Raw genomic sequence first — 25,708 nt, 5'->3', positions numbered from 1 at the left:
TCATTTCTCCCTTTTGACCCACCCATACAAAATTTTGCGCTGAGTTCACGCGCTTTAATGTGTACGCCTTTTGTGTTTTTGCAAATATTGAATGTCGTTTTGTTTCTTTGCTGGCAGGAATATTCGTTTGAATATGGAAATTCATTGTTGAGCAGTTTTGCTGCAAGTAATATCATTGGGATTGGCCATTGATTAGTTGGGGGAATTCAGCGGCCAAAATGATATGAAAAGAAACTAAAAGGGGGGTTAAGGGGCAAAACTTTGATGGCTATAAGAAAAAAAATGCAGAAATGACTACATAAATTGTGAGAATATGGGGAATTAAAAGAGATTGCCATTAGTAATTGAATATTATGTCTATTAACTTCTCCCGAGTACAAGTAATGATGGAATATTAGTTATACGCTATATGGGCCTACACATTAATACAAATCATACGCTCTATGGGCCTTAATATTAATGTAAATTATACGCTCTAATGTTCAAAATGATATTTTCTTTTAATGATTCAAACAATTTAATCCAACTCATTAGGAAACATCACTAAAAATTTTAATTGAAAAAAGAATAATCGCTAAAAATAAAAATTTTACAAAATTCTAACAAAATTTGATAAAAATTTAATTACAAAATAAATTTTTGGGGGTAAGAAAACTTTAGGTCTTTTATATAAAAAAAATCAATTTTTTTTCAAAAAAAATTTTAAAAAAAAACGTAAGAAAATTAAAAAAAACTTCAAGCAAATTAGAAAACAAAAATGTACAAGAAAATATGGAACCAATTCTCAAAAAAATTAAAAAAAAAATTCTACAAAATGTTCTAAATCCTTGAAAAATATTTTTAAGGAATTTAGGAAAAAAATTGATCAGAATTAGAATAAATATCAAAAAATGATTTGTTAAATTTGGAAACCATTAAAAAAAGTGTAATAATTAAAAAAAAATGGTTCCCTTAAATTTGGAGTTCGTTTTTAAAAAAAAATTTAAAAGTTTTGAAAAATGTTCATAAAAATTTCATTGAATTGAACATTTAACAGTACAGTTATATATTTGCAATAGTTTCGCCCTAGAAAGAGTTTTGAATTTGTTTCGAAAATATATTTCTAAGTTTATTTTACACTTAAAACATTCCCTAGCATACCATTTAATTCCTTAATGGTATTTCCAATTTCTTTACAACTTTTGTTTAACAATTACCACTACCCTCCCATAACGTATATGAATAATGATGATGACTCTTGCATTACACATAAGAGTTCTGCGCCTCGTTAACTTTAATGTTTATTGGCTACTTTGTTGTTGGCTACTCTTGTGACCAAAGTATACTAAAGCTAAATGTATGCTCTAATTATTTTGTTTTTGCATTTTTTTAAACTTCCACTCCCTCTTTCATAGCGAAACCTTGTGCATTAAATGTCACTTTTCTCATAGTATTCGCCTGTGTATGTATATATGAGCATCATATTAATTAAAAGCAAAAAGGGTTAGCGGAAAATGCTAAAGTACTATAGTGACATTTGTTTAAATGCCATGAATACACGCGAAGTAAGGGAAACTATGAAAATCTATTTTGAAGTAATTGTAAAATGTGAGAAGAGAGTATTGCAAACAATCATCGATTGAACCAGCAAAAGCTCTTGAGGAAGATGAGGACATGGAAAATAAACGTTCAATAAGGGGACAAAATATCATTTACTTATATAAAATATATTAAAAGTGAAAACAAAAATAAAATAAAACAAAACTAATTAAAAACTAAAGTAAAGTAAAAAAAATTAACTAAAAAATAATAAACTAAACTAAACTAAACTAAACTAAACTAAACTAAACTAAACTAAACTAAACTAAACTAAACTAAACTAAACTAAACTAAACTAAACTAAACTAAACTAAACTAAACTAAACTAAACTAAACTAAACTAAACTAAACTAAACTAAACTAAACTAAACTAAACTAAACTAAACTAAACTAAACTAAACTAAACTAAACTAAACTAAACTAAACTAAACTAAACTAAACTAAACTAAACTAAACTAAACCTAAACCTAAACCTAAACCTAAACCTAAACCTAAACCTAAACCTAAACCTAAACCTAAACCTAAACCTAAACCTAAACCTAAACCTAAACCTAAACCTAAACCTAAACCTAAACCTAAACCTAAACCTAAACCTAAACCTAAACCTAAACCTAAACCTAAACCTAAACCTAAACCTAAACCTAAACCTAAACCTAAACCTAAACCTAAACCTAAACCTAAACCTAAACCTAAACCTAAACCTAAACCTAAACCTAAACCTAAACCTAAACCTAAACCTAAACCTAAACCTAAACCTAAACCTAAACCTAAACCTAAACCTAAACCTAAACCTAAACCTAAACCTAAACCTAAACCTAAACCTAAACCTAAACCTAAACCTAAACCTAAACCTAAACCTAAACCTAAACCTAAACCTAAACCTAAACCTAAACCTAAACCTAAACCTAAACCTAAACCTAAACCTAAACCTAAACCTAAACCTAAACCTAAACCTAAACCTAAACCTAAACCTAAACCTAAACCTAAACCTAAACCTAAACCTAAACCTAAACCTAAACCTTAACCTAAACCTAAACCTAAACCTAATCATAACAAAAGACGTCGTGCAAAATTTCAAAGTATTTGAGCAAAATTTCAAGCGGCTAGCTTTACTCCTTCAAAAGTTAGCGTGCTTTCGACTGACAGACGGACGGACGGACAGACGGACGGACATGGCTAGATCGACTTAAAATGACATGACGATCAAGAATAGATATACTTGATGGTGTCTCAGAGGAATATTTCGAGTAGTTACAAACAGAATGACGAAACTAGTATGCCTCTATCCTATGGTGGAGGGTATAAAAGAAGTTACATTAAAGGCCATCGTAGCACAGAGGTTAGCATGTCCGCCTATGACGCTGAGCGCCTAGATTTGAATCCTGGCAAGAAGATCAGAAAAAAATTTTCAGCAGTGTTTATCTTCTGTTGGCGACATTTGTGAGAAACTTTGCCATTTAAAAAAAGAAAAAATGCATTTAGTTCGGCCCGGCCGAATTTTGGATACCCACCCACCTCGGGTATATATGTAAACCACCTTTTGTCATAATCCGGTGAAAAATGGATAATTTATGCCCACATAGCAGCTTTATCGAACTATTGTCCGATTTGGAGCAAATTCGACACGAATATTGAGAGGTCTAATAAGTACAAGTCATTGTTCACGACTTTGTCAAATTTCAGCGAAATTCGACTATAAATGCGCCTTTTATGGGCCCAAAACCTTAAATCGAAAGATCGGTCTATATGGCAGCTATATCCATGAACCGATCTGGGCCAAATTGCAGAGAGATATCGAAGGGCCTAACTTTACTCACTGTCCGAAATTTCGGCGATATCGGATAATAAATGCGCTTTTTATGGGCCCAAAACCCTAAATCGAGAGATCGGTCTATATGGCAGCTATATCCATATCTGGACCGATCTGGGCCAAATTAAAGAAGGATGTCAAAGGGCCTAACACGACTTATTGTCCCAAATTAGGGGGACAATAAATGCGCCACTTATGGGCCCAAAAATCTAAAATCGAGAGATCGGTCTATATGGCAGCTATATCCAAATCTTGACCGATCTGCGCCAAATTGAAGAAGGATGTCGAAGGTACTAACACTACTCACTGTCCGAAATTTCGGCGATATCGGATAATAAATGCGCTTTTAATGGGCCCAAAACCCTAAATCGAGAGATCGGTCTATATGGTAGCTATATCTATATCTGGACCGATTTGGGCCAAATTAAAGAAGGATGTCAAAGGGCCTAACACGACTTATTGTCCCAAATTAGGGGGACAATAAATGCGCCACTTATGGGCTCAAAAATCTAAAATCGAGAGATCGGTCTATATGGCAGCTATATCCAAGTCTTGACCGATCTGTGCCATATTCTAGGAAGATGTCTAGTGGCCTAACTTCACTCACTGTTCCAAATTTCGGCGACATCATATAATAAAGGCGCCTTTTATGGGCCCAAAACCTTAAATCGTGAGATCGGTCTTTATGGCAGCCATAGCCAAATCTGAACCGATCTGCGCCAAATTGAAGAAGGGTGTCGAAGATAACTCATTGTCCCAAATTTCAGCAAAATCGGATAATAAATTTGGTTTTTATGGGCAAAAGACTCTAAATCGGCGGATCGGTCTATATGAGGGCTATATCAAGATATAGTCCGATATAGCTTATCTACGCCCTTTACCTGCTATGGACAAAAATAGAATCTGTGCAAAGCTCCAGCTCAGTACATCTATTTTTAAAAACTGTAGCGTGATTTCAACAGACAGAGGGACGGACATGGCTAGATCGTCTTAGATTTTTACGCTGAGCAAGGTATATATATTTTATAGGGTCGGAAATGGATATTTCGATGTGTTGCAAACGGAATGACAAAATTAATATACCCCTATCCTTTGGTGGTGGGTTAAAAAATGGTATGGCAGCCATATAAAAACTTCTGCCAAAAGAGATGTTGCGCTGCCGCACACCGTTCAGACACGGCTATAAAAAGAAGGCCCCTTATCATTGAGCTTAAACTTGTATTGGACAGCACTGATTGATATGTGAGAGGTTTGCCCCAGTTCCATAATGGAATGTTCATGGACAAATTTGCATTGCATAATAAAATTTTGATTAAAATGGTACATATAAAGTAAACCAAACAACATTTTAAAATCTTACTTGAATTTTTGCTTAATTTGCAATTTCTACATATGCATAAAACATACGACCAGGTGTACAAGCAATTAGCATAAATCATACGTTCAATGTTCACCTCAGCAATCTATGACATATGCACAACAAGCACAATCAACCTTAGATATCATATGCAACAAAATAAAAAAGCAATTTTTATTTAAATTGGAAATTGGAAATCGAAAATCATTTCCTGTACCAGAAACCCCCTAACCTAAATCCTTCTCAATGGCCCATATATTCCTTTTCGAAAAATCAACATATTTTCTTGGCTCTGAAAATATTCTCATTTAGGCAAACAAGCTCTTCAAACAATCATACACTCGTGCACTCATTGTGGGAAAAATAAAAGACATATGTGCCCTAACACATTGTCCAGAGACGACGACAACAGCAGCAGCAGAATTTTATGTTTGATGTCAAAATGTTTGTTCATTTGGTTTTGGGTTTTTGGCTTATATTCGTTGTTTCTTTTTTTTGCTTGCTGTTGAAGCCATGAAGAAGCCTCTTAGAGCCCTCAAATGAAGCACTCACAGCAAGCCATTTCTCCACTTTATCATGTCATCTAATTTATAGTAGTCCTAGTAGTACGTATAGTAGGTATAATCAGGGTTTTCCTAATGTCATAACCTGAGGGCTATATGGTTGACTCAATTGTTTTGCCCAGGCAACACAATATGACGTAGAGCCTGCTGTGTACAATATTTATTGTGTGTGTGTGTGTGTGTGTTTGCCTGCTACGAGCCGACAGATTTTTGTGGGCTCCAACAATGATTGTCATTTTCATATTGACTATGATTTGCTCATCATCAACAGCCGTAGCAACATCATTAGCATCATGACTAACATCAAAGTCATCAGGCTACCCCTCCCCCTTTTAATTCTCTGCCATAACATAGCGTACCACACACACCTCCCATCCCATTTAGGAATCAAGTCTAGGAAGCATTTTTATGAGAGATTACCGTAATTATACTGATGATATCACTAAGCATGGCACATCTGTATGTGAGTGGTAATAATCATAAACTAAATAACATATACTCTTACCCAGCACATGATGGCCATTATATTTATGAATAGTCAAATCACAAGAAAGAAAAAGCTCCCACCCCTGTCATTCTCATTGGGGGGGTACTCAGGAAACACATGTTTTTATTTTTAATTAATTAATTATTAACAAACTCATTTGTCTCCCCCCCAAATACTCAGCACATACCAGGGTTCTATTGCTCGAAGTTAAGCCCCAAAATGAGAAAAAAAGATATTTTACCCCCCTAGACCATTTGTTTTGTGGCCCAGAGGCTTTTTGGGTCGCCTGTAAATGTCTTTAGCATTTTATTTAATGAATTTTATTTGCTTTGATTTTTTTCGTCTTGTAATTAATGGACATGATTTTTTTTTTATTTTGTCATTTCATTTACAGAACCTTCACCACTCTATGATAACAATCATTATCATGAGGAATGTTTACGCTGCAATTCCTGTGGTCTGAATTTGACTGGGCGTAATCAGAAACGGGCCAGAAGATTCAAGGTAAGAATATTACTATAAAAAAAATGTAAAAAGAAATCTAGATTGAAAGGAAAAAATAGGAGACATTAGAAGCTTTTTCGATTTACAATATTTTATGTCAAAATGGAAGGAAAACATTAGATGAAAATTCCAAATATTTCAAAACCCATTTTACGAATAATTTTATGTATTGGGTTGCCCAAAAAGTAATTGCGGATTTTTCATATAGTCGGCGTTGACAAATTTTTTCACAGCTTGTGACTCTGTAATTGCATTCTTTATTCTGTCAGTTATCAGCTGTTACTTTTAGCTTGCTTTAAAAAAAAAATTGTAAAAAAAAAGTATATTTGATTAAAGTTCATTCTAAGTTTTATTAAAAATGCATTTACTTTCTTTTAAAAAATCCGCAATTACTTTTTGGGCAACCCATAGAATAAAATCGTAAAAAACAAGTTTTTAGTATATATTTTATTTGGTCCTCTATGGCGAATGATTAATTTCAATAGTAAAAAGTGCAATGGTGCGTATTACTAACATGAATTATATTGGCCTCTGGGGCGTATGACATTTTGTATACCCGCCATTTAGCCATGTCTGTCAGTCCGTACTCTGCTAACCATGCTACTGTCTTTATAAATGAAGATATTGAACAGAAACATGGAACAATTAGTTTCTTTTACCTTGCAACCTGATATAGCTCCCATATAAAACAATTTCTCAATTTCACCTCTTGCAGCCAAATCGAATAATCTGGTTTGGCTGAAATTTTGCACAATAACTTCCACCATGGTCTTCAACATCCATCCAGGTGTGATCGTCGAATCGGTTCATAATCTGATGTAGCTTCAACAGCATAGCAATTATCCATTATCCGTTGTTTGCCTATAAAGAGATACCGGGGAAAGAACTTCACAAATGCGATCCATGGTAGAGGGCCGAACTAAGCAGCCTATTCAACTTACACGTTTTAAAGTCAAGTACCTTCTTGTGTCCCATATGGCGTATAATTATGTTTAATTAACGCAAAAAACAATGTTGCGTATAATTTATATTAATAACGTTGATCTCTGGGGCGTATGATGCATATAATACTTTTATTATACCCACCACCGAAGGATGGGGGTATATTCATTTTGTCATTCCGTTTGCAACACATCGAAATATCCATTTCCGATCCTATAAAGTATATATATATTCTTCATCAGCGTAAAAATCTAAGACGATCTAGACATGTCCGTCCGTCTGTCTGTTGAAATCACGCTACAGTCGTCAAAAATAAAGATATTGAGCTGAAACTTTGCACAGATTCTTTTTTTGTCTATAAGCAGGTTAAGTTCGAAGATGGGCTATATCGGACTATATCTTGATTTAGCCCCCATATAGACCGATCCGCCGATTTAGGGTCTTAGGCCAATAAAAACCACATTTATTATCCGAATTTGCAAAAATTTGGGACAGTGAGTTGTGTTAAGCCCCTCGACATGCACGGTGAATAAGGCGCAGATCGGTCCAGGTTTGGATATAGCTGTCATATAAACCGATCCTCCGATTAAGGGAATTAGGCCCATAAAAGCCACATTTATTATCCGATTTTGCTGCAATATGGGATAGTGAGTTGTGTTAGGCCCTTGGACACCCTTCATCAATTTGGCCCAGATCGGTCCAGATTTGGATATAGCAGGCATATAAACCGATCCTCCGATTAAGGGTCTTAGGCCAATGGAAGCCACATTTATTATCCGATTTTGCTGAAATTTGGGTCTGTGAGTTGTCTTAGGCCCTCCGACATCCTTCGTCAATTTGGCTCAGATCGGTTCAGATTTGGATATAGCTGCCATATAAACCGATCCTCCGATTAAGGGTCTTAGGCCAATGGAAGCCACATTTATTATCCGATTTTGCTGAAATTTGGGTCTGTGAGTTGTCTTAGGCCCTCCGACATCCTCCGTCAATATGGCTCAGATCGGTCCAGATTTGGATATAGCTGCATATAAACCGATCATCCGATTAAGGGTCTTAGGCCCATGAAAGCCACATTTATTATCCGATTTTGCTGAAATTTGAGACTGTGAGTTGTGTTAGGCCCCTCGACATCCACCGTGAATATGGCTCAGATCGGTCCAGATTTGGATATACCTGCCATATAGACCGATCCTCCGATTTAGGGTCTTAGGCCCATAAAAGCCACATTTATTATCCGATTTTGCTGAAATATGGGACAGTGAGTTGTGTTAGGCCCCTCGACACCCTTCGTCAATTTGGCTCAGATCGGTCCAGATTTGGATATAGCTGCCACGTAGACCGATCCTCCGATTTAGGGTCTTAGGCCAATGGAAGCCACATTTATTACCCGATTTTGCTGAAATTTGAGACCGTGAGTTGTCTTAGGCCCTCCGACATCCTTCGTCAATTTGGCTCAGATCGGTTCAGATTTGGATATAGCCATATAGACCGATCCTCCGATTTAGGGTCTTAGGCCCATAAAAGCAACATTTATTATCCGATTTTGCTGAAATTTGGGACGTGGAGTTGTGTTAGGCCCTTCGACATTATTCGTCAATTTGGCTCAGATCGTTCCAGATTTGGATATAGCTGCCACGTAGACCGATCCTCCGATTTAGGGTATTAGGCCCATAAAAGTCGCATTGATTGAGTTAAGTTAAACCCCTTGACATACTTCTGCATTATGGCACAGATCGGTCCAGATATCGATATAGCTGCCATATAGACCGATCTCTAGGTTTTAGGTTTTGGGGCCATAAAAAGCGCATTTATTGTCCGATGTCGCCGCAATTTAGGACAGTGAGTTCTGTTAGGCCCTTCGACATTCTTCATCAATTTGGCCCAGATCGGTTTAGATTAGGGTATAGCTGCCATATTGACCAATCTCTCGATTTAATGTTTTGGGCCCATAAAAGGAGCATTTATTGTCCAATGTTGGCGAAATTTGGGACAGAGAGTTAAGTTAAACCCCTTGACATACTTCTGCATTATGGCACAGATCGGTTCAGATATGGATATAGCTGCCATATAGACCGTTCTCTCGGTTTTGGGTTTTGGGGCCATAAAAGGCGCATTTATTGTCCGATGTCGCCGCAATTTGGGACATTGAGTTCTGTTAGGCCCTTCGACATCTTTCTTCAATTTCACTCAAATCGGTCCAGATTTGGATATAGCTGCCATATTGACCGATCTCTCGGTTTTAGGTTTTGGGGCCATAAAAAGCACATTTATTGTCCGATGTCGCCGCAATTTGGGACAGTGAGTTCTGTTAGGCCCTTCGACATCCTTCTTCAATTTCACTCAAATCGGTTCAGATTTGGATATAGCTGCCATATTGACCGATCTCTCGATTTAATGTTTTGGGCCCATAAAAGGAGCATTTATTGTCCGATGTTGCCGAAATTTGGGACAGAGAGTTGAGTTAAGCCCCTCCACATATTTTCTGCAATTTGGTCTAGATCGATCAAGATTTGCATATAGCTGCCTTATAGACCGATATCTCGATTTTAATTCTTGGCCCCAAAAAAGGCGCATTTATTGGGTTGCCCAAAAAGTAGTTGCGGATTTTTCATATAGTCAGCGTTGACAAATTTTTTCACAGCTTGTGACTCTGTAATTGCATTCTTTCTTCTGTCAGTAATCAGCTGTTACTTTTAGCTTGCTTTAGAAAAAAAGTGTAAAAAAAGTATATTTGATTAAAGTTCATTCCAAGTTTTATTAAAATTGCATTTACTTTCTTTTAAAAAATCCGCAATTACTTTTTGGGCAACCTATAATCCGAACTGAAATTTGACACATTGACTTACGTTTTCGACATCCATATTGTATGTCAGTCAGATCGGTTTACTTTTAGATATAGCTACTAAAAAGACCAATATTTTGTTATACATAATTGAACAATAACTTGTGCTTATTAGTATTTGGTCCAAATCGGATCATATTTCGATATATATTGTTATGGGACATAAGGTATGCAATTTTAACCGGATTTTGATGAAAGGTGGTTTACATATATACCCGAAAAATATCCGGCCGAACTTAATGCCTTTTTACTTGTTTTAATTTGTATTTAGTACAAAAAAAATGGCAAATGCAAACTGGCTAATCTTCAGATGACCAGATTAGGTAAGGTTTGCCCGGTGTACAATTTCGGAGTAGAGTTTCCACCTATTCCTATTAAAATACTAAAAAAAGTATCGCACAAATTACTTTGAAATTAAATATTTGTGAAATTTCTTAAATCATACAGTGTGCAGAGCCCAGTTGTGACCCTAATTCCCATTGACTGCTCAGAAAACTTTTGCTTCCAGTTTATTTGCCATTTAGGTTCTGGTAATCTGTCAATTATCTACACTAACTAACCCTATACATGATTCTGTACGTTAAGCAAGCTCTTCATTCTCCGAAAATTTCATCAAAATCCATTCCATTAAGGTCCTCATATCAATTCGTACTGTCGGATTTCCTCATTTCATGAATTTCCCGAAATCTCGAATTTAAATCTTCTAATCATAGTCTGGAGGCCACCGTAGCGTAGAGTTTATTTAGCACACCCGCCGCTGAACGCCTGGGTTCGAAACCCGGCGTGAACTTCAGAAAAATGTTCAGCCGTGGTTTCTCCCCTTCCTTTTACTGGCTGCATTTATGAGGTATCCTGCCATGTTAAAACTTCTCTACCAAGTGGTGTCGCTATGCGGCACGTCGTTCCGACTCGGCCTAAAAAAGGAAGCCCCTTTCCATTCAGCATAAACATTAATCGGGCTGCACTCATTGATATGAGAGAAGTATCCACTGTTCCCAAATGCAATGTTCATGGGAAATTTAGTTAGTATTTTGAACACAAGTTGACAAGGACGGAAAGCCGGACATAGCTAAATCAAATCAGAAAGTGAATCTGTGTCGATCGTTATACTTATCAATGGGTATATTTTTCTTCCTAATGTATGTTACAAACTAACATAGGGTAGTAGTTTGCCCCCTTCCTTAATGGAATGTTCATGGGCAAATTTGCATTTGCATAGGGTACTAGGGTAAGGTAAAAAAAAATTTTGACCAGACAGCTTCATGCGTTTGGAAGATACACCACTTTGGGTAGACGAACCATAACTGCAGCCTTAACTTTTGGGTAACATTTTAAGTATACCCATACATCCCATGGATAAGACTGACAGTCGAACAAGAGTGCGTATAACTATTATTATTTATTGGCCTATAGAGCGTATGATTTCTTTTAATTATATTAAGTCATGGAAAAATGAGATTTATTGGCAAAAAAACATAGTTTTTGGGATTTTTTATTTGCCTTAATGCACTTCTACAAATTTTACATATATCCTATGTCCGTTAACATTTTAATTAATAATAAGTATACGCCCCCCTATACACATATTATTATAGATTAGGCTTTACCCCGATTGTGCTTTAAATTATTAAAATAACATGCATTTAATTTGCTTTCTTTCGTTTATTTCCTTTTCAGAACCATATACTCTGCGACCTGCATTTTGCAGACGTTGCCCTCATGGAGTGCTCCGATTTTATGCAACAGCTGAGAAGCTTTAAACCCCAGTCCTTAGGTTGTGCTGTGGCGCGTCGCAAAAGTTCAACAACACTAATATTTCCACTGCCACCGCAGGCATGTTCAGGTATGTGTTTTGTAAACAAGCCTATCTCAAGATATGCCCCTCCCTTGCCAACAAACCAAACAAAAACCTCAACCTCTCACCCCTCGCCCCTACTTTTAATGTATGTAGAAAAAAATTTAAACACAAACATTCCTGGTTGGGTAAATAACAAACATTCTTTGTTGGTCGCAGCTATTTGTATTAAAATTACGTTTTTGCTATAGGCACACCATGTAGGCACCTCAGTAGGCAGCCCTGTAATTGTAAAACAAATTCTGAAACTTGCACAAAGCACAAACACAAAACCAAAACAAAGAAGAAAACACATGAAATCTTACATACCCATACAAACAAACAAAATCCTATATAATTTCAGCAGTCCATGTTGGAGATTTTTGTAAGCTCGCAGTAGGAGCCCTATTTTTTGGGGGGGGGTGGGGGGAAAGGCAAAAACCAAAAGGCTGAAATCACAGCAGTTACGCTTATGAGGCCATAATCTTAAATTTCATGGGAAATCATAGGTCTTTTCAGTTGCCACTGGTAGGAGGTCTGCAGAGCTTACCACCAGCAGCGACCATCATCTGCCATAATTATGATTTAAATTAAGAAACGAAGATACATCGTCTATTCACAATAGCACAGAAAATTTGTTATCAGCCAGCAAAAGCACCAAATAAGGGTGCTGGCTATATAAGTAAATATACTCACAAAAGCACACTCTGACATAACCACTGGCAGATACCAGTACACATACACACACACACACATATATATATATATATAGGAGACAACTCCTTCCCATATTTCTCATATTTCAAGGATAATTTACTAAACAAACAATTTGCAAAAGTTGACAAAGGCAAATGTGCCAGGCTTTCAGCTCAAACACACTCAGAGTATCTAAATGCCATGGCATACAAAACTCATTAAATAAGGCGCTAAAATGAAACTATGAGTATGTCTATAAGGCCAAGAGTTCAGCACACACACACAGCACCAACTAGAAGACAAAAAAAAAAATAATTATAAGCATATGGAATTATGATTATTATGTTGATCATAAAGATTATTTGCTTAAAATAAAAATATAATGTACACCATATGTTCGTTCTTAGCCTAGTCACCGAGCAGTGTAATAAGGAAGTGGTTGTTGTAGTCTATTGACTGGTTCATTGTTGGCCCTGCAGACAAAGTGCTTACATTAAGGAAATCAATAAAAAAAATAAATATCTCTCATACGCACCAATGCAGGCAATTAAATAATAATACTCATACGCCACCCCAGTAAGAAGAGAACATAAGGCTCTCTGTGTAGCATTGACATGAAAAGTTTTTACCAAAATGAAACCCAGAGGAGGTAAATATACTGGTAAAAGGAAGAATAATTCAAATTAATACTTACCCTTTTCATTTTAGAAAAAAATTTGGCCTATTTTCCCAAACTCTAATTGATTAAAGTTAATCATACGCTCTATAGATCCCAATTGAATGATAATAGCAATTATACGCCACCGTGACGCATAGTCTAGCATGACCGCTCTTCGTCACTAATTACCAGGTGATTCAAACAGGAAAACAAATTTGGTGGTGGTTATCACCTCACCAGAGCTGGGGGTCATTTGTGAGGTATTCAGCCATTAAAGCTTCATTGAGCCAACATTTCAGACATCACATATTTGTATGAGGGCGATTTCCCCGCTGAGCCTTTAGGAAATTTTATTGGTCTTATACAAACTAACTATAAGGAAGGCCACCATGGCGTGGCCGAAAGCCTGGGTTCGAATCCCTGCGTGAACATCAAACATTTTCAGCGATGGTTATCCCCTTACTAATGCTGGCTACATTTGAAAGATATGCTACCCAGTGTTGCCACTCAAGAAAATTATTTCCTACCAAAATTGAAGAAAAATCCTACCAAACCCAACAAAAACTTAGCACGCTCTTACTTGTTTCAACCTAAACTAATCACATTGCCCGTTTTCTCAATCAAATCCCCATTTTTCGTAATTTGTAATTTCCTCTTTATTAGATTCCTTTAATTTTGTTTGCCTTTGTTTTAGATTTTATCAATAATTTTCTATAAATAATAGTGATTGCTCAAAAGCATCAACATCCAATTATAGAGTTCAAATCCAGTCAGGCGTTTACTTTATAACAAATGAGAAAGGCAGCAAATTATTTAAAAGTTTAACAAACATACACGTGTTTGCATTCCCCTATCCTTTACAATAAAGCTCCCCTTCACTCCAAAAAAAAAACATGCTTAATAAATGAAGATGAAGATGATGTGATGCGATGTGCCAACATAGCTTCTGCGGAAAAAAAGCTGTCAACAACAGTTTCCCTGTTGACAACTTTTAACGTTGTTAGCAGAGATAAATGTTGAATGTTGAAATGTTTGGCAGTTGTTTGTTTTTTTTTATCTTCTGCCCAGAATATCTTTAAATTTGTTATATTCTTCATGTGTTCAAAACGATAGATGATAGGAAGAGAATCTATTATTTTAAAATAAAATTATTGGAGACTAGTTCGTGGAAGTCCAAGCTAAAAATGTAATGAATGTGTTAAATGGGGAATGCCAAGGTATAACTGGAACTTAAAGGACTTCAAAGTTTTGTTTATACAAGCCAACTGTATATGTTGGGGCAAGTGTTGGTTACCAAAGTCGTATGATTGATAATTGTTTTTAGAAAACAGAACACGAATTTTACCCCTCTGCTGAGATTTTTTATGCCAACCACTAACGGATATACCAACCTCTTTCTGTTAAAATCACGCTACTGTCTTTAGAAATATTGAGCTGAAATTTTGCACACCGTAGCGCAGAGTTTGGTCTGTGTTTTTATAGAAAATTATCTTAATCGCGACCCCTCAGCTGTGTCTTCTTTTGCTGTATAAGTAACAAAAGTTATCCCACGGAACTTTGTCTCCAAAAGCGGATATCCCAAAAATATTTCATTTGAGCCCCATATTGTATCACAGGTTTGGGGGGTTTTTTGGTGATGGGGCGGCTTCCAGACACTTAGCACCAAACATAGATTTAAGATTGATGCTCTACTCTTAAATAACTTCATTTATGTCTTATGTTGCTCAGATCGGTTTATGTATCCGTTTGGATGGGTTTGTGGTGGGGGACGTCTCCCCAGATAGACCATCCAAAATTGTGCTTTTTGCCAACAATAAATATCCAAACAAAAAATCACCAAAAATAGCTAACCTAACTCCCAAGTTTGGGTAAGGGGGACTGTCCTTTGCCCATTCCTATTACCGAACCAGTAAGGAAAGGCAAAAGTCGGGCGTTGTCCGACACTTAGGCTCCCAGACACTTAGCACCAAACATAGATGTAAGATTCATGCTCTACTCTGAAATAACTTCATTTATGTCTTATGTTGCTCTGATCGGTCTTTGTATCCGTTTGGATGCGTTTGTGGTGGGGGAGGTCCCCCCAGATAGACCATCCAAAATTGTGCTTTTTGCCAACAATAAAAGTCCAAACAAAAAATCACCAAAAATAGCCAACCTAACTCCAAAGTTTGGGTAAGGGGGATTGTCCTTTGCCCATTCTTATTACCGAACCAGTAAGGAAAGGCAAAAGTCGGGCGGTGCCGACTGTTTAATACCCTTCACATACCCTTTAAGTACAAAGTGGGAGCTATAACTAATTTTGAACCAATTTAATGGAGCTCGGCGGATGTGTTTTATTTATGGGTATCAAATTTCGAGCAAATATGTAAACTGAACCGATTTCTATGAAATACATCAGTAATGTCGAGAGTCACAAGAAAATCGCTCCTGCCAAATTTCGAGAGAATCGGTTAACAAATGACTATTTTATTGCATTATTACTGCAAATCGGACGAACATATATATGGAAGCTATATCTAAATCTGATCCCAATTTTTTTCAATTTCAATAGGCTTTGTCTTTAGGCCGAAAAACATGCTTGCCTCAAATTTGAAGACGATCGGATGAAAACTGAGACATGTAGTTTGTGCACAAATTCATATGAACTTACAGACAGACAGATAGACGGACAGACAGGCGGACATAGCTAAATCGAATAAAATAGTTATTCTGAGTCGATCGGTATACTTATCAATGGGTCTATCTCTCTTCCTTTTGGGAAGTTATAACACCCTGCCCTAAGTTATAACACCCTGTACCACATTAGTGGTGTAGGGTTTAAAAATGACGCACCATTTTTCATCCCAGTATCCTTTTACACCATTAGTGAAGAAATCAAGAAAATCGGTTTCTCCGTTTTCGATTCTATACGGCAGACATAAAGAAACGAACAAAACAACAGACACAAGTTGATTTTTGTATATAATACTACCTGAAACTGGCCCGCTCCAAAGCGCCTTCATGAACACCACGCGATAGATATGTTTGTTATTTAATACCACATGTTTCTCCCCAGTACAATTTGTTTATCTACTTTCAAATACCTTTTACTTGTATCCCATATTGCCATGATTGGCAAATATTCCCATTGGGGGGAGGGATTTTGGGGGGTGGAGCGTTATCATATTCGTAATCTACTCTCAAATACTTTCCATTTGAGCCCCATATTGCCGTGATTGTCCAGTATATCTATTTGGGATGGTTTTACGATCGGGGCCGCCCCCTTGGTACTGGGCCCAGTTCTTGTTATCAAACTCGAACTCAATTACTGAACGCCTTTCATTTGAGCCCCACAATGCCCGGATGGGTCCATTTTTATTTTTGGATGTTTGCTTTTGGGGTAAGTGGAGGTACCGCTCGCTTCCGATATAAATAATTTATATAGCCCATTGCTCCTTCCAGATCATATTCGTAATCAACTACCGAATACCTTACATTTAAATCTCATGTTGTCATGATCGTCCAGTATGCCATCCACTATGAGAGGGTTTTGGTGTCGGACCCAACCTTTACTATGAAATTCATATCCTACTCCTGAATACCTTTAATTTGAGTCCCAAATTGTCCCGATCGGTCCAGTTTTATCTTTGGGTGTTCTTTTGGGGAAAGGGGGAAGGTCCGCCCCCTTCCGATATAAACAAATTGTATAGACAATTGCTCCATTCAGACCATATGCGTAATCACCTTCTAAATACATTTCATTTGAGCCTCATGTTGTCATGATCGCCCATTATGTTGTCCACTGGAAGTGGTTTTGCGATCGGTGTGGCCTCCTAAGTACCTGAACTCAATTCTTATTTGTTTCCACATTCGTTTCCCACTCCTGAATGCCTTTCATTTGAGCCCCACATTGTCTCGTTTGGTCCACTTTTATTTTTGGTTGTTGTTTTTGGGGAGGGTCAGTCCCTTTCAAAATAAAATCAATTACATAGCCTATTGCTCCTTCCCGACTATATTCGTAGTCCATTCCCGCATACCTTTCACTTGAATGCCATATAGTCATGATCGTCCCAAATGACCATTTAAAGGGGTTTTGGTATCCTGGCCAACCCATAGGTATGTGGACCCTATTTGTAATACAGATACCTAGGGGCCCTAGCCGAACCCTGGGTACCTGGACCCTATTTTTAGTACAGATACCTAGGGCTTCTGGCCGAGCCCTGGGTATCTGGACCCTAATGTTAGTACAAAATTCATATTCTACTCCCGAATACTTTTCATTAGAATTCCATAATGTTCCAAATGTTCCAATTCCATAATGTTCCGCTTTTATTTTTGGATGTCCTTTGGGTCAAGGGGGAGGGTGCGCCCCCTTCTAATATCAATAAATTATATATCCTAGTGCTCCTTCCAAAACAATCTACACATACTATGATAATTTCGAAAAACGGTTCAACCGGTTTAATATCCACCACTATAGGACTGGGAGATGGGGGTAAATTAATCTAGTCATTCCGTTTGTAGCTCCTTAAAATGTCAATCTATGACCCTATAAAGCATACATATTCTTGATTGTATCCACATTGTGAGTCGATCTTGTCATCTTTGTCCATCCGTCCCTACATCTATCGAAATCAGACGGTAAGACGGACGGACGAAATGGACCATATCGGTTCAGTTTTGGATAAAGCTCCCATATAGTGGTCTTCCACTTGACCTATTAAGCCCCTAGATGCCGCAATTATTATACGATTGGTTTGAATTTGTGCATGTAGTGTTCTGTTATGATTTACAACATTCGTGAAATGTATGAACCAAATGGGTGTAAAGTCTCATATAGCTCCCATATAAACAGATATTTCGATTTAAGGTCTAAAGGCTATAAAAGCCGCATTTATTTAACCATTTTGCTGATTTGCGCCCATGAAGCTGAACGCCTGGGTTGGAATCCTGGCGAGACCATCAGAAAAAAAATTTCAGCGGTGGTTTTCCCCTCCTAATGCTGGCAACAAGCTTCTTTTCAAAGAGGTGTCGCACTGCTGCACGCCGTTCGGACTCGGCCAAAAAAGTAGGCCCCTTATCATTGAGCTTAAAATTGATATGTGAGAAATGTGCCCCTGTTCCTTAGTGGAATGTTCATGGGCAAAATTTGTAATTTTTGCTGATATTTAGCATAGTGAGTTGTCTGAGAACCATAGATATCCATACCGAATATCGTCTAGACCGGGCAGTACCTTGATACAGCCCCCATATAGACCGATCTCCCTATTTAAGTTCTAAGGCCCATAAAAGACGCATTTTTTGTCCGATTTCGCTGAAATTTGGAATAGTGATTTATCTTGGAACCCTCAACATCCCTAACGCATATCGTCTAGATTGGACAATACCTTGCTATAGCCCCCTTGTAGACCGAAATCCCCGATTTAAGGCCTAAGGCCTATAGATGCCGAAATTATAACCCGATTTTGCTGATTTATCTTGGAACCTTCGATATCTGAATCGATGTCGTCTAGATAGCACAATACCTAGATATAGCCCCCATATAAACCGATGTCCCGATTTAAGGTCTAACACCTATAGAAGCCGCAGTTATTACCCGATTTCGCGAAAATTTGGCGTAGTGATTTATCTTGGAACCCTCGCTAACCACATCGAATATGGTCTCGATCGGGCAATATCTTGATATAGCCTCCATATATAGCAATCTCCCGATTAAATCTCGAAAACCCATGGAAGTCACATTTATTACCCGATTTCGCTGAAATTTGGCACATTGAGTAGTTCTAAGACCCTCGACACCCGTACCGATCCGTATCGTTAAGTGAATTGTCCTAAGACCCTTGACATCCGTATCCGAATATCTTCTAGACGTCGGACAATATCTTGATATAGCCCCCATATACCTCGATCTCCCGATTTAAGGTCTAAGGCCCATAGATTTTGCTCAAATGTAATAACCGATTTCGCTGAAATTTGACACAGTGAAATGTCCTAAGACCCTCGACAACCGTATCCTAATATCGTCTAGACGTCGGACATCATCTTGATAGAGCCCCCATATACCTCGTTCTCCCGATTTATGGTCTAAGGCCCATAGAAGCCGCATTTAATACCCGAATATGCTTAAATTTGGCACAGTGAGTTGTTCTAAGACCCTCGACATCAGTCCGTTTCGGGACAGTGAATTGTCCTAAGCCCCTCGACATTCGTATCGAATATCGTCTAAACGTCGGACAATATCTTGATAGAGCCCCCATATACCTCGTTCTCCCGATTTATGGTCTAAGGTCCATAGAAGCCGCATTTAATACCTGATTTTGCTCAAATTTGGCTCAGTGAGTTGTTTTAAGACCCTCGTATCGAGTCCGTATCGAGACAGTGAATTGTCCTAAGCCCCTCGACATACGTATCGAATATCGTCTTGGCGTCGAAATACATCTTGATAGAGCCCCCATATACCTCGTTCTCCCGATTTATGGTCTAAGGTCCATAGAAGCCGCATTTAATACCCGATGTTGCTCAAATTTGGCACAGTGAGTTATTCTAAGACCCTTGGCATCAGTATTGAATATCATCTCGACGTCGAACAATATCTTGATATAGTCCCCATATACCTCGATCTCCCGATATAAAGTATAAGGATCATAGAAGCCGCATTTAATACCCGATTTTGCTCAAGTTTGGCACAGTGAGTTATTCTAAGACCCTCGACATCAGTACCGATCCGTATCGGAACAGTGAATTGTCCTAAGACCTTCGACATCCGTATCGAATATCGTCTAAACGTCGGACAATATCTTGATATAGCCCCCATGTACCTCGATCTCCAGATTTATGGTCTATAGTCCATAGAAGCCGCATTTAATACCCGATTTTACTCAAATTTGGCACAGTGAGTTGTTCTAAGGCCCTTGACATCAGTATTTAATATCGTCTTGACGTCGGAAAATATCTTGATATAGGCCCCCTTTAGACCGATCTACCGATTTAAGTTCTTGAGCCCTTGAAAGACGCATTTATTTACCAATTTGTCAGAAATGTGAAAATGTGTTTTTTAAATTTTAAAAAAATTTTATTTTTATACAAAAATTTTCCAAAATTTTTCCAAAATTTAATATTTTTAAAAAATTTTTCAGACAACTCAGAAATGTGAAAATGTGTGTTTTAAATTTTTTGAAAATTTTATTTTTATACAAAAACTTTCCAAAATTTTTCCAAAATTTTATATTTTTACAAAATTTTTCCAAAAATTTTATTTTTATTGAATACTTTTGTTTAAACTTCATTTCTATAAAACATTTTCTACAAAAATTTCTTTACAAATTTTGGTCCAAATTTTATTTGTTTAACAATTTTCTTCAAAATTATGTTCAACATTACTACAACTTAAATCCCTTGCGAATTAAAGAGAGAGAGAGAAAAAACCAAATAAATCATAGCACATACTTTTTACCTTTCTCCATTAATACTCGAAAATCTTTCGCATATCCCAATATATCTTCTAATTGAGTTTTGACAGATTTCACTTAATCTTTGAACTGTCAACTTCAATCACCGCCATGCTTAGCTGTATGACTTGTTCCGAGAATATCGAATGGAATCTCTCCTTATCATAACTATGACCTCGAAGTTTATGACGGAAGATTTCTTTTGTATTCCCAATTTCAACATTGAGGCAAATGGCTATTCCTAACCAACCACCCCAAACCAAAAACACAAAAGTACCATTTCAAAGACAGAAAAGTAATTCCGCAATACACTGGTGTAATAAATATTTCTCACATAAGCAGTACCAAAAAAAAAAAAAAAATAATACAAACATCAAAAACAGCAGAACAAATCTCTACCTGTTCGCATGGAGAGCTGAGACCAGAAGACAAGAAATTCCACAGAAATGTGTTGGGACACGTAGCAAATCGATATAAAACAATGGCTGCTAAGAAACTAAGAAAGAATAGTGAACGCAAACCATGGCAAAGCAAAGCTACCAAGAATATGGCAGCGTTATGCCAATATTGCATATCATCCTTATACAATTGATAACTTTGTCCGTTTGCTTATGAAACTCAAAGGAAATGGCAATACCAATAAATATAGATTTGAGTGTATGTAGGTGTGTGTGTGTGTGTGTCTGCTGCTGCTCACATGCCATGAAGGTAACACAAAACGTGACAAAATATGGAAATACACAAAGACCTAACAAAACAGCAACTGAAAATATGAAGATTTTCTTCTTCGTTATATTTTTTTGGTTTGCCTGCCCTCCCGCCCAGTGTTTGCTTTAAGGCTCTTTTATTATTTATGGCTTTCGGCTGGTAAGACAACGAAAGACAATGCCAATATTGCCACTAACAGGAATATGGCGTAAATCATAATATCCTTTTTTGTAGTTGGTGTTGTTATGGTGCTTGTGGCAGAATATGCTTTGCCGTAACGAATTTTATTATAATCTATTTTGAAACGACTTATCATCACGGACCAGGACCTACAAAAACTGGCACGGGCTCATCCTTAAAAGTAATTCGATACATATTTCCTATGGAAAAATTTCTTTTTGAGGCTTTTTTGTGTGTGTGTTTTATAACATAAAAATTTATTTAATTAAGAGGTTAAAAGATGAATGGCCTCTTGTGTGTGAATCTCATATATCAAGTAATTTTCATAATTTAGAATGTCTAAAGCACCCTCATATCAACTAAGGGGATTAATGGATAGGGCTGTTTAGATAAATATGAGAATTTTCTTTGTTATTCTGGGAAATTTCCTTTTCAAGCTTTTTTGTTTTGTTGGAAAAAAAGGGATTAAAATGTTTGGTACCAAGGGTTGTATGAGTAATTTGAATACATTGGTTCATAGGGGCGTATAAATTATAATAATTATGAAATATGCCCATTTTCATATCTACCACCACAAGATGGCGCTTGATATTTTATATCTGATTATGGATTGCCACCATACTTATGTGGGAAGTCATGAAAATGAATTAAATGCAATATTTCAGCAAAATCGGATACAAATTGCGCTCTCTAGAGGTTCCCGAAAACAAATCAATAAATCGGTTAATATGGAAGCTATATCAGATTATAGTCCGATCAGGACCATACTTTGCAAGGATGTTGGAGGTCACAACAAAATACTTCGTGCTGAATTTCAGCCAAATTGGATATAAACGGCGCCATCTAGAGGCAAATGATAACAAATTAGGAGATTGGTTTATTAGGGAGCTATACCAGATTATAGTCCGATTACGATCCTACTTGGCAAGGATGTTGGAGGTCACAACAAAATACTTCGTGCCGAATTTCAGCCAAATTGGATATAAACGGCGCCATCTAGAGGCAAATGATAACAAATTAGGAGATTGGTTTATTAGGGAGCTATACCAGATTATAGTCCGATTACGATCCTACTTGGCAAGGATGTTGGAGGTCACAACAAAACACTTCGTGCCAAATTTCACACAAATTGGATATAAACGGCGCCATCTAGAGGCAAATGAAAACAAATTAGGAGATTGGTTTATTAGGGAGCTATATCAGATTTTAGTCCCATCAGGACCATACTTGGCAAGGATGTTGGAGGTCACAACAAAACACTTCGTGCCAAATTTCAGACAAATTGGATAAAAACGGCGCCCTCTATAGGCAAAAGAAAATATTAAGGGATCGGTTTATATGAGTGCTATATCATGCCGGTTAAGACGATAAGTGACACGGAATTTGAAAATCTCAATAAGATTCCATATGCCAAATTTCAGCCAAATCGAATAAAGGGTTAGGTTAGGTTAGGTACACTTAGACAATTTTAGGTCCATTGTGATACCACATTAGCGACAGACCAAGGCTTCTGACGGGAATCGAACCCACGACCCCTGCACTAGTAATCCAACCACGCTACCGTTTCGCACAAAACGAACATTAACCGCGCCCTCTAGAGGCTGAGAAAGAAAATCAAATTAAGAAATTGGTTTATATGGGAGCTACACCAGGATATGGACCGATTCCGACCGACTTGGCACGGATGTAGAACCTAAACCAAAACACCATGTGCAAAGTTTCAGCCTAACTTGATAAAAACTGCGCCCTCTAGAGGCTTTAGAAATCAAATCAGTGGATCGGTATATATTAAAGCTATATCAGAATAGCGACCGATTTTTACCATACGTTGTAGGGATGTTGAAAGTCGCAAAATAACACTTCAATTAGAAGATCGGTTTATATGGAAGCTTTATCAAGTTAAGATCCGATTTGACCAGTATATAAAACGGATGTTGCTTTATCAGGTTATGGGGTAATTTTAACCATACTTGACACAAATGTTGGATGTCTAACAAAACACTTTGTGCCAAATTTCGGTCAAATTGGATATTAACGGCGTCCTCTAGAGGCTGAGGAAGTCAAATCAGGAGATCGGTATATATTGGAGCTTTATAAGGGTAGCGACTGATTTATACCATACGTGCTACGGATGTTGAAAGTCGCAAAATAACACTTCATGCCAAATTACAGCCAAGCCAGATACTACCGGCGCCCTCTAGAGGCTGTAGAAAACAAATCAGAAGATCGATTTAGATGGAAGCTTTATGAAGTTAAGAACCGATTTGACCAGTATATAAAACGGATGTTAAAAGCCATGACAAAACGCAAAATGTCATCCAAATTAGATAATAATAGCGCCCTCTAGAGGCTGAAGAAGTTTAATCGGTTTATATGAGAGCTTTATCAGGTTATGGGGCAATTTTAACCATACTTGACACAAATGTTGGGTGTCCTAACAAAACACTTTGTGCCAAATTTCAATCAAATTTGTTATTAACGGCGCCCTCTAGAGGCTGAGGATGTCAAATCAGGAGATCGGTATATATTGGAGCTTTATAAGGGTAGCGACCGATTTATACCATACGTGCTACGGATGTTGAAAGTCGCAAAGTAACACTTCATGCCAAATAACAGCCAAGTCGGATACTACCGGCGCCCTCTAGAGGCTGTAGAAAACAAATTAGAAGATCGATTTAGATGGAAGCTTTATCAAGTTATGAACCGATTTAACCAGTATATAAAACGGATGTTGAAAGCCATGACAAAACGCAAAATGTCATCCAAATTAGATAATAATAGCGCCCTCTAGAGGCTGAAGAAGTTTTATCGGTTTATATGGAAGCTTTATTAGGTTATGGGGCAATTTTAATCATACTTGACACGAATGTTGGATGTCTAACAACACTTCATGCCAAATTTCGGTCAAATCGGATATTAACGGCGCCCTCTAGAGGCTGAGAAAGTCAAAACAGGAGATTGGTTTATATGGGAGCTACACCAGGTTATGGACCGATTCCGACCGTACTTGGCACAGATGTACAAAGTAAACCAAAACATCACTTGCAAATTTTTAGCAAAATTCAACAATAACTGCGCCCTCTAGAGGCTTTGGATGTCAAATCGAGGTAATCGGTATATATGGAAGCTATAGCAGGATATCGACCGGTTTATACCATACGTAGCGAAATAATACAACGTGCCAAATTTCAACCAAATCGAATATTAAAGACGACCTCTAGAGGCTGAATAAGTTAAATCGGGAGATCGCTTTATATGGGAGCTATACCAGGTTACTTTCCGACTTCAACCACCCTTGGCACGTTTATAGAAAGTCATAAGATAACGCCGTGTGCAAAATTTCATCCAAATGGGATAATAACGGCGCCCTCTGCAGGCTCAAGACGACAAATCGTGAAATCGGTTTATATAGGAGCTATATCAGATTATGGATATATTAAGACCATACTTGGCATAGGTGTTGGAAATTATAGCAAAACTCTTTATACCATACGTTGCACGGATGTTGAAAGTCGCATTATAACACTACGCGCCCAATTTCAGCCAAATCGGACATAAAAAGCGCCCTCTAGAGGTTCAAGACGTCAAATCAGAAGATCGGTTTGTATGGAAGCTACATCCGATTATTTTCCGATTTGAACTATCCTTGTCACGATTATAGTAAGTCATTACGAAACACCACCTGCCAAATTTTAGCCTAATCCGACTTGAACGGCGCCCTCTAGAGGCCCAAGAAGTCAAAACGGAGAAATCGGTTTATATGGGAGCTATATCAGGTTATAGGCCGATTAAGACTATATTTAGCACGGATGTTGAAAGAACCATTTTTGTCACGGACGTTGAAAAACATTGCAAAATGCGACGTACAGAATTTCTGGTGGTGGCCTCCTCCTTGAGCGTCCTCTATAGGCAAAACGCTGCATGTAAAATTTCAGCCAAATTGAATGTTAATGGCGCTCTCTAGAGGCTCAGGAAGTCAAATCAGGAGATTTGTTTATATGGAAGCTTTATCAGGTTACAGACCGATTTGGACCATTCTTGGGTCGGATGTAGAAAGTCATAAAAACAACACCATATAAAAGTTTCAGCCAATTAGAATAATAACTGCTCCCTCAAGATGTT

General features: G+C 37.4%; 1 protein-coding gene across 1 annotated transcript in view; it reads left to right on the top strand.

Moving 5' to 3' along the window:
- Nucleotides 1-25,708, top strand: part of LOC106093385 (uncharacterized) — a 325,894-nt gene that overhangs the window by 183,347 nt on the left and 116,839 nt on the right. Inside the window, 2 exon segments of the mRNA XM_059366887.1 lie at nucleotides 6,190-6,299; nucleotides 11,761-11,926. Coding sequence (XP_059222870.1) covers nucleotides 6,190-6,299; nucleotides 11,761-11,926 — 276 coding nt within the window.

Source organism: Stomoxys calcitrans, chromosome 4 (genome assembly GCF_963082655.1).
Source record: "Stomoxys calcitrans chromosome 4, idStoCalc2.1, whole genome shotgun sequence".
In the NCBI taxonomy this organism is placed as follows: Eukaryota; Metazoa; Arthropoda; class Insecta; order Diptera; family Muscidae; genus Stomoxys; species Stomoxys calcitrans.
This window is presented reverse-complemented; position numbering and strand designations above follow the sequence as displayed.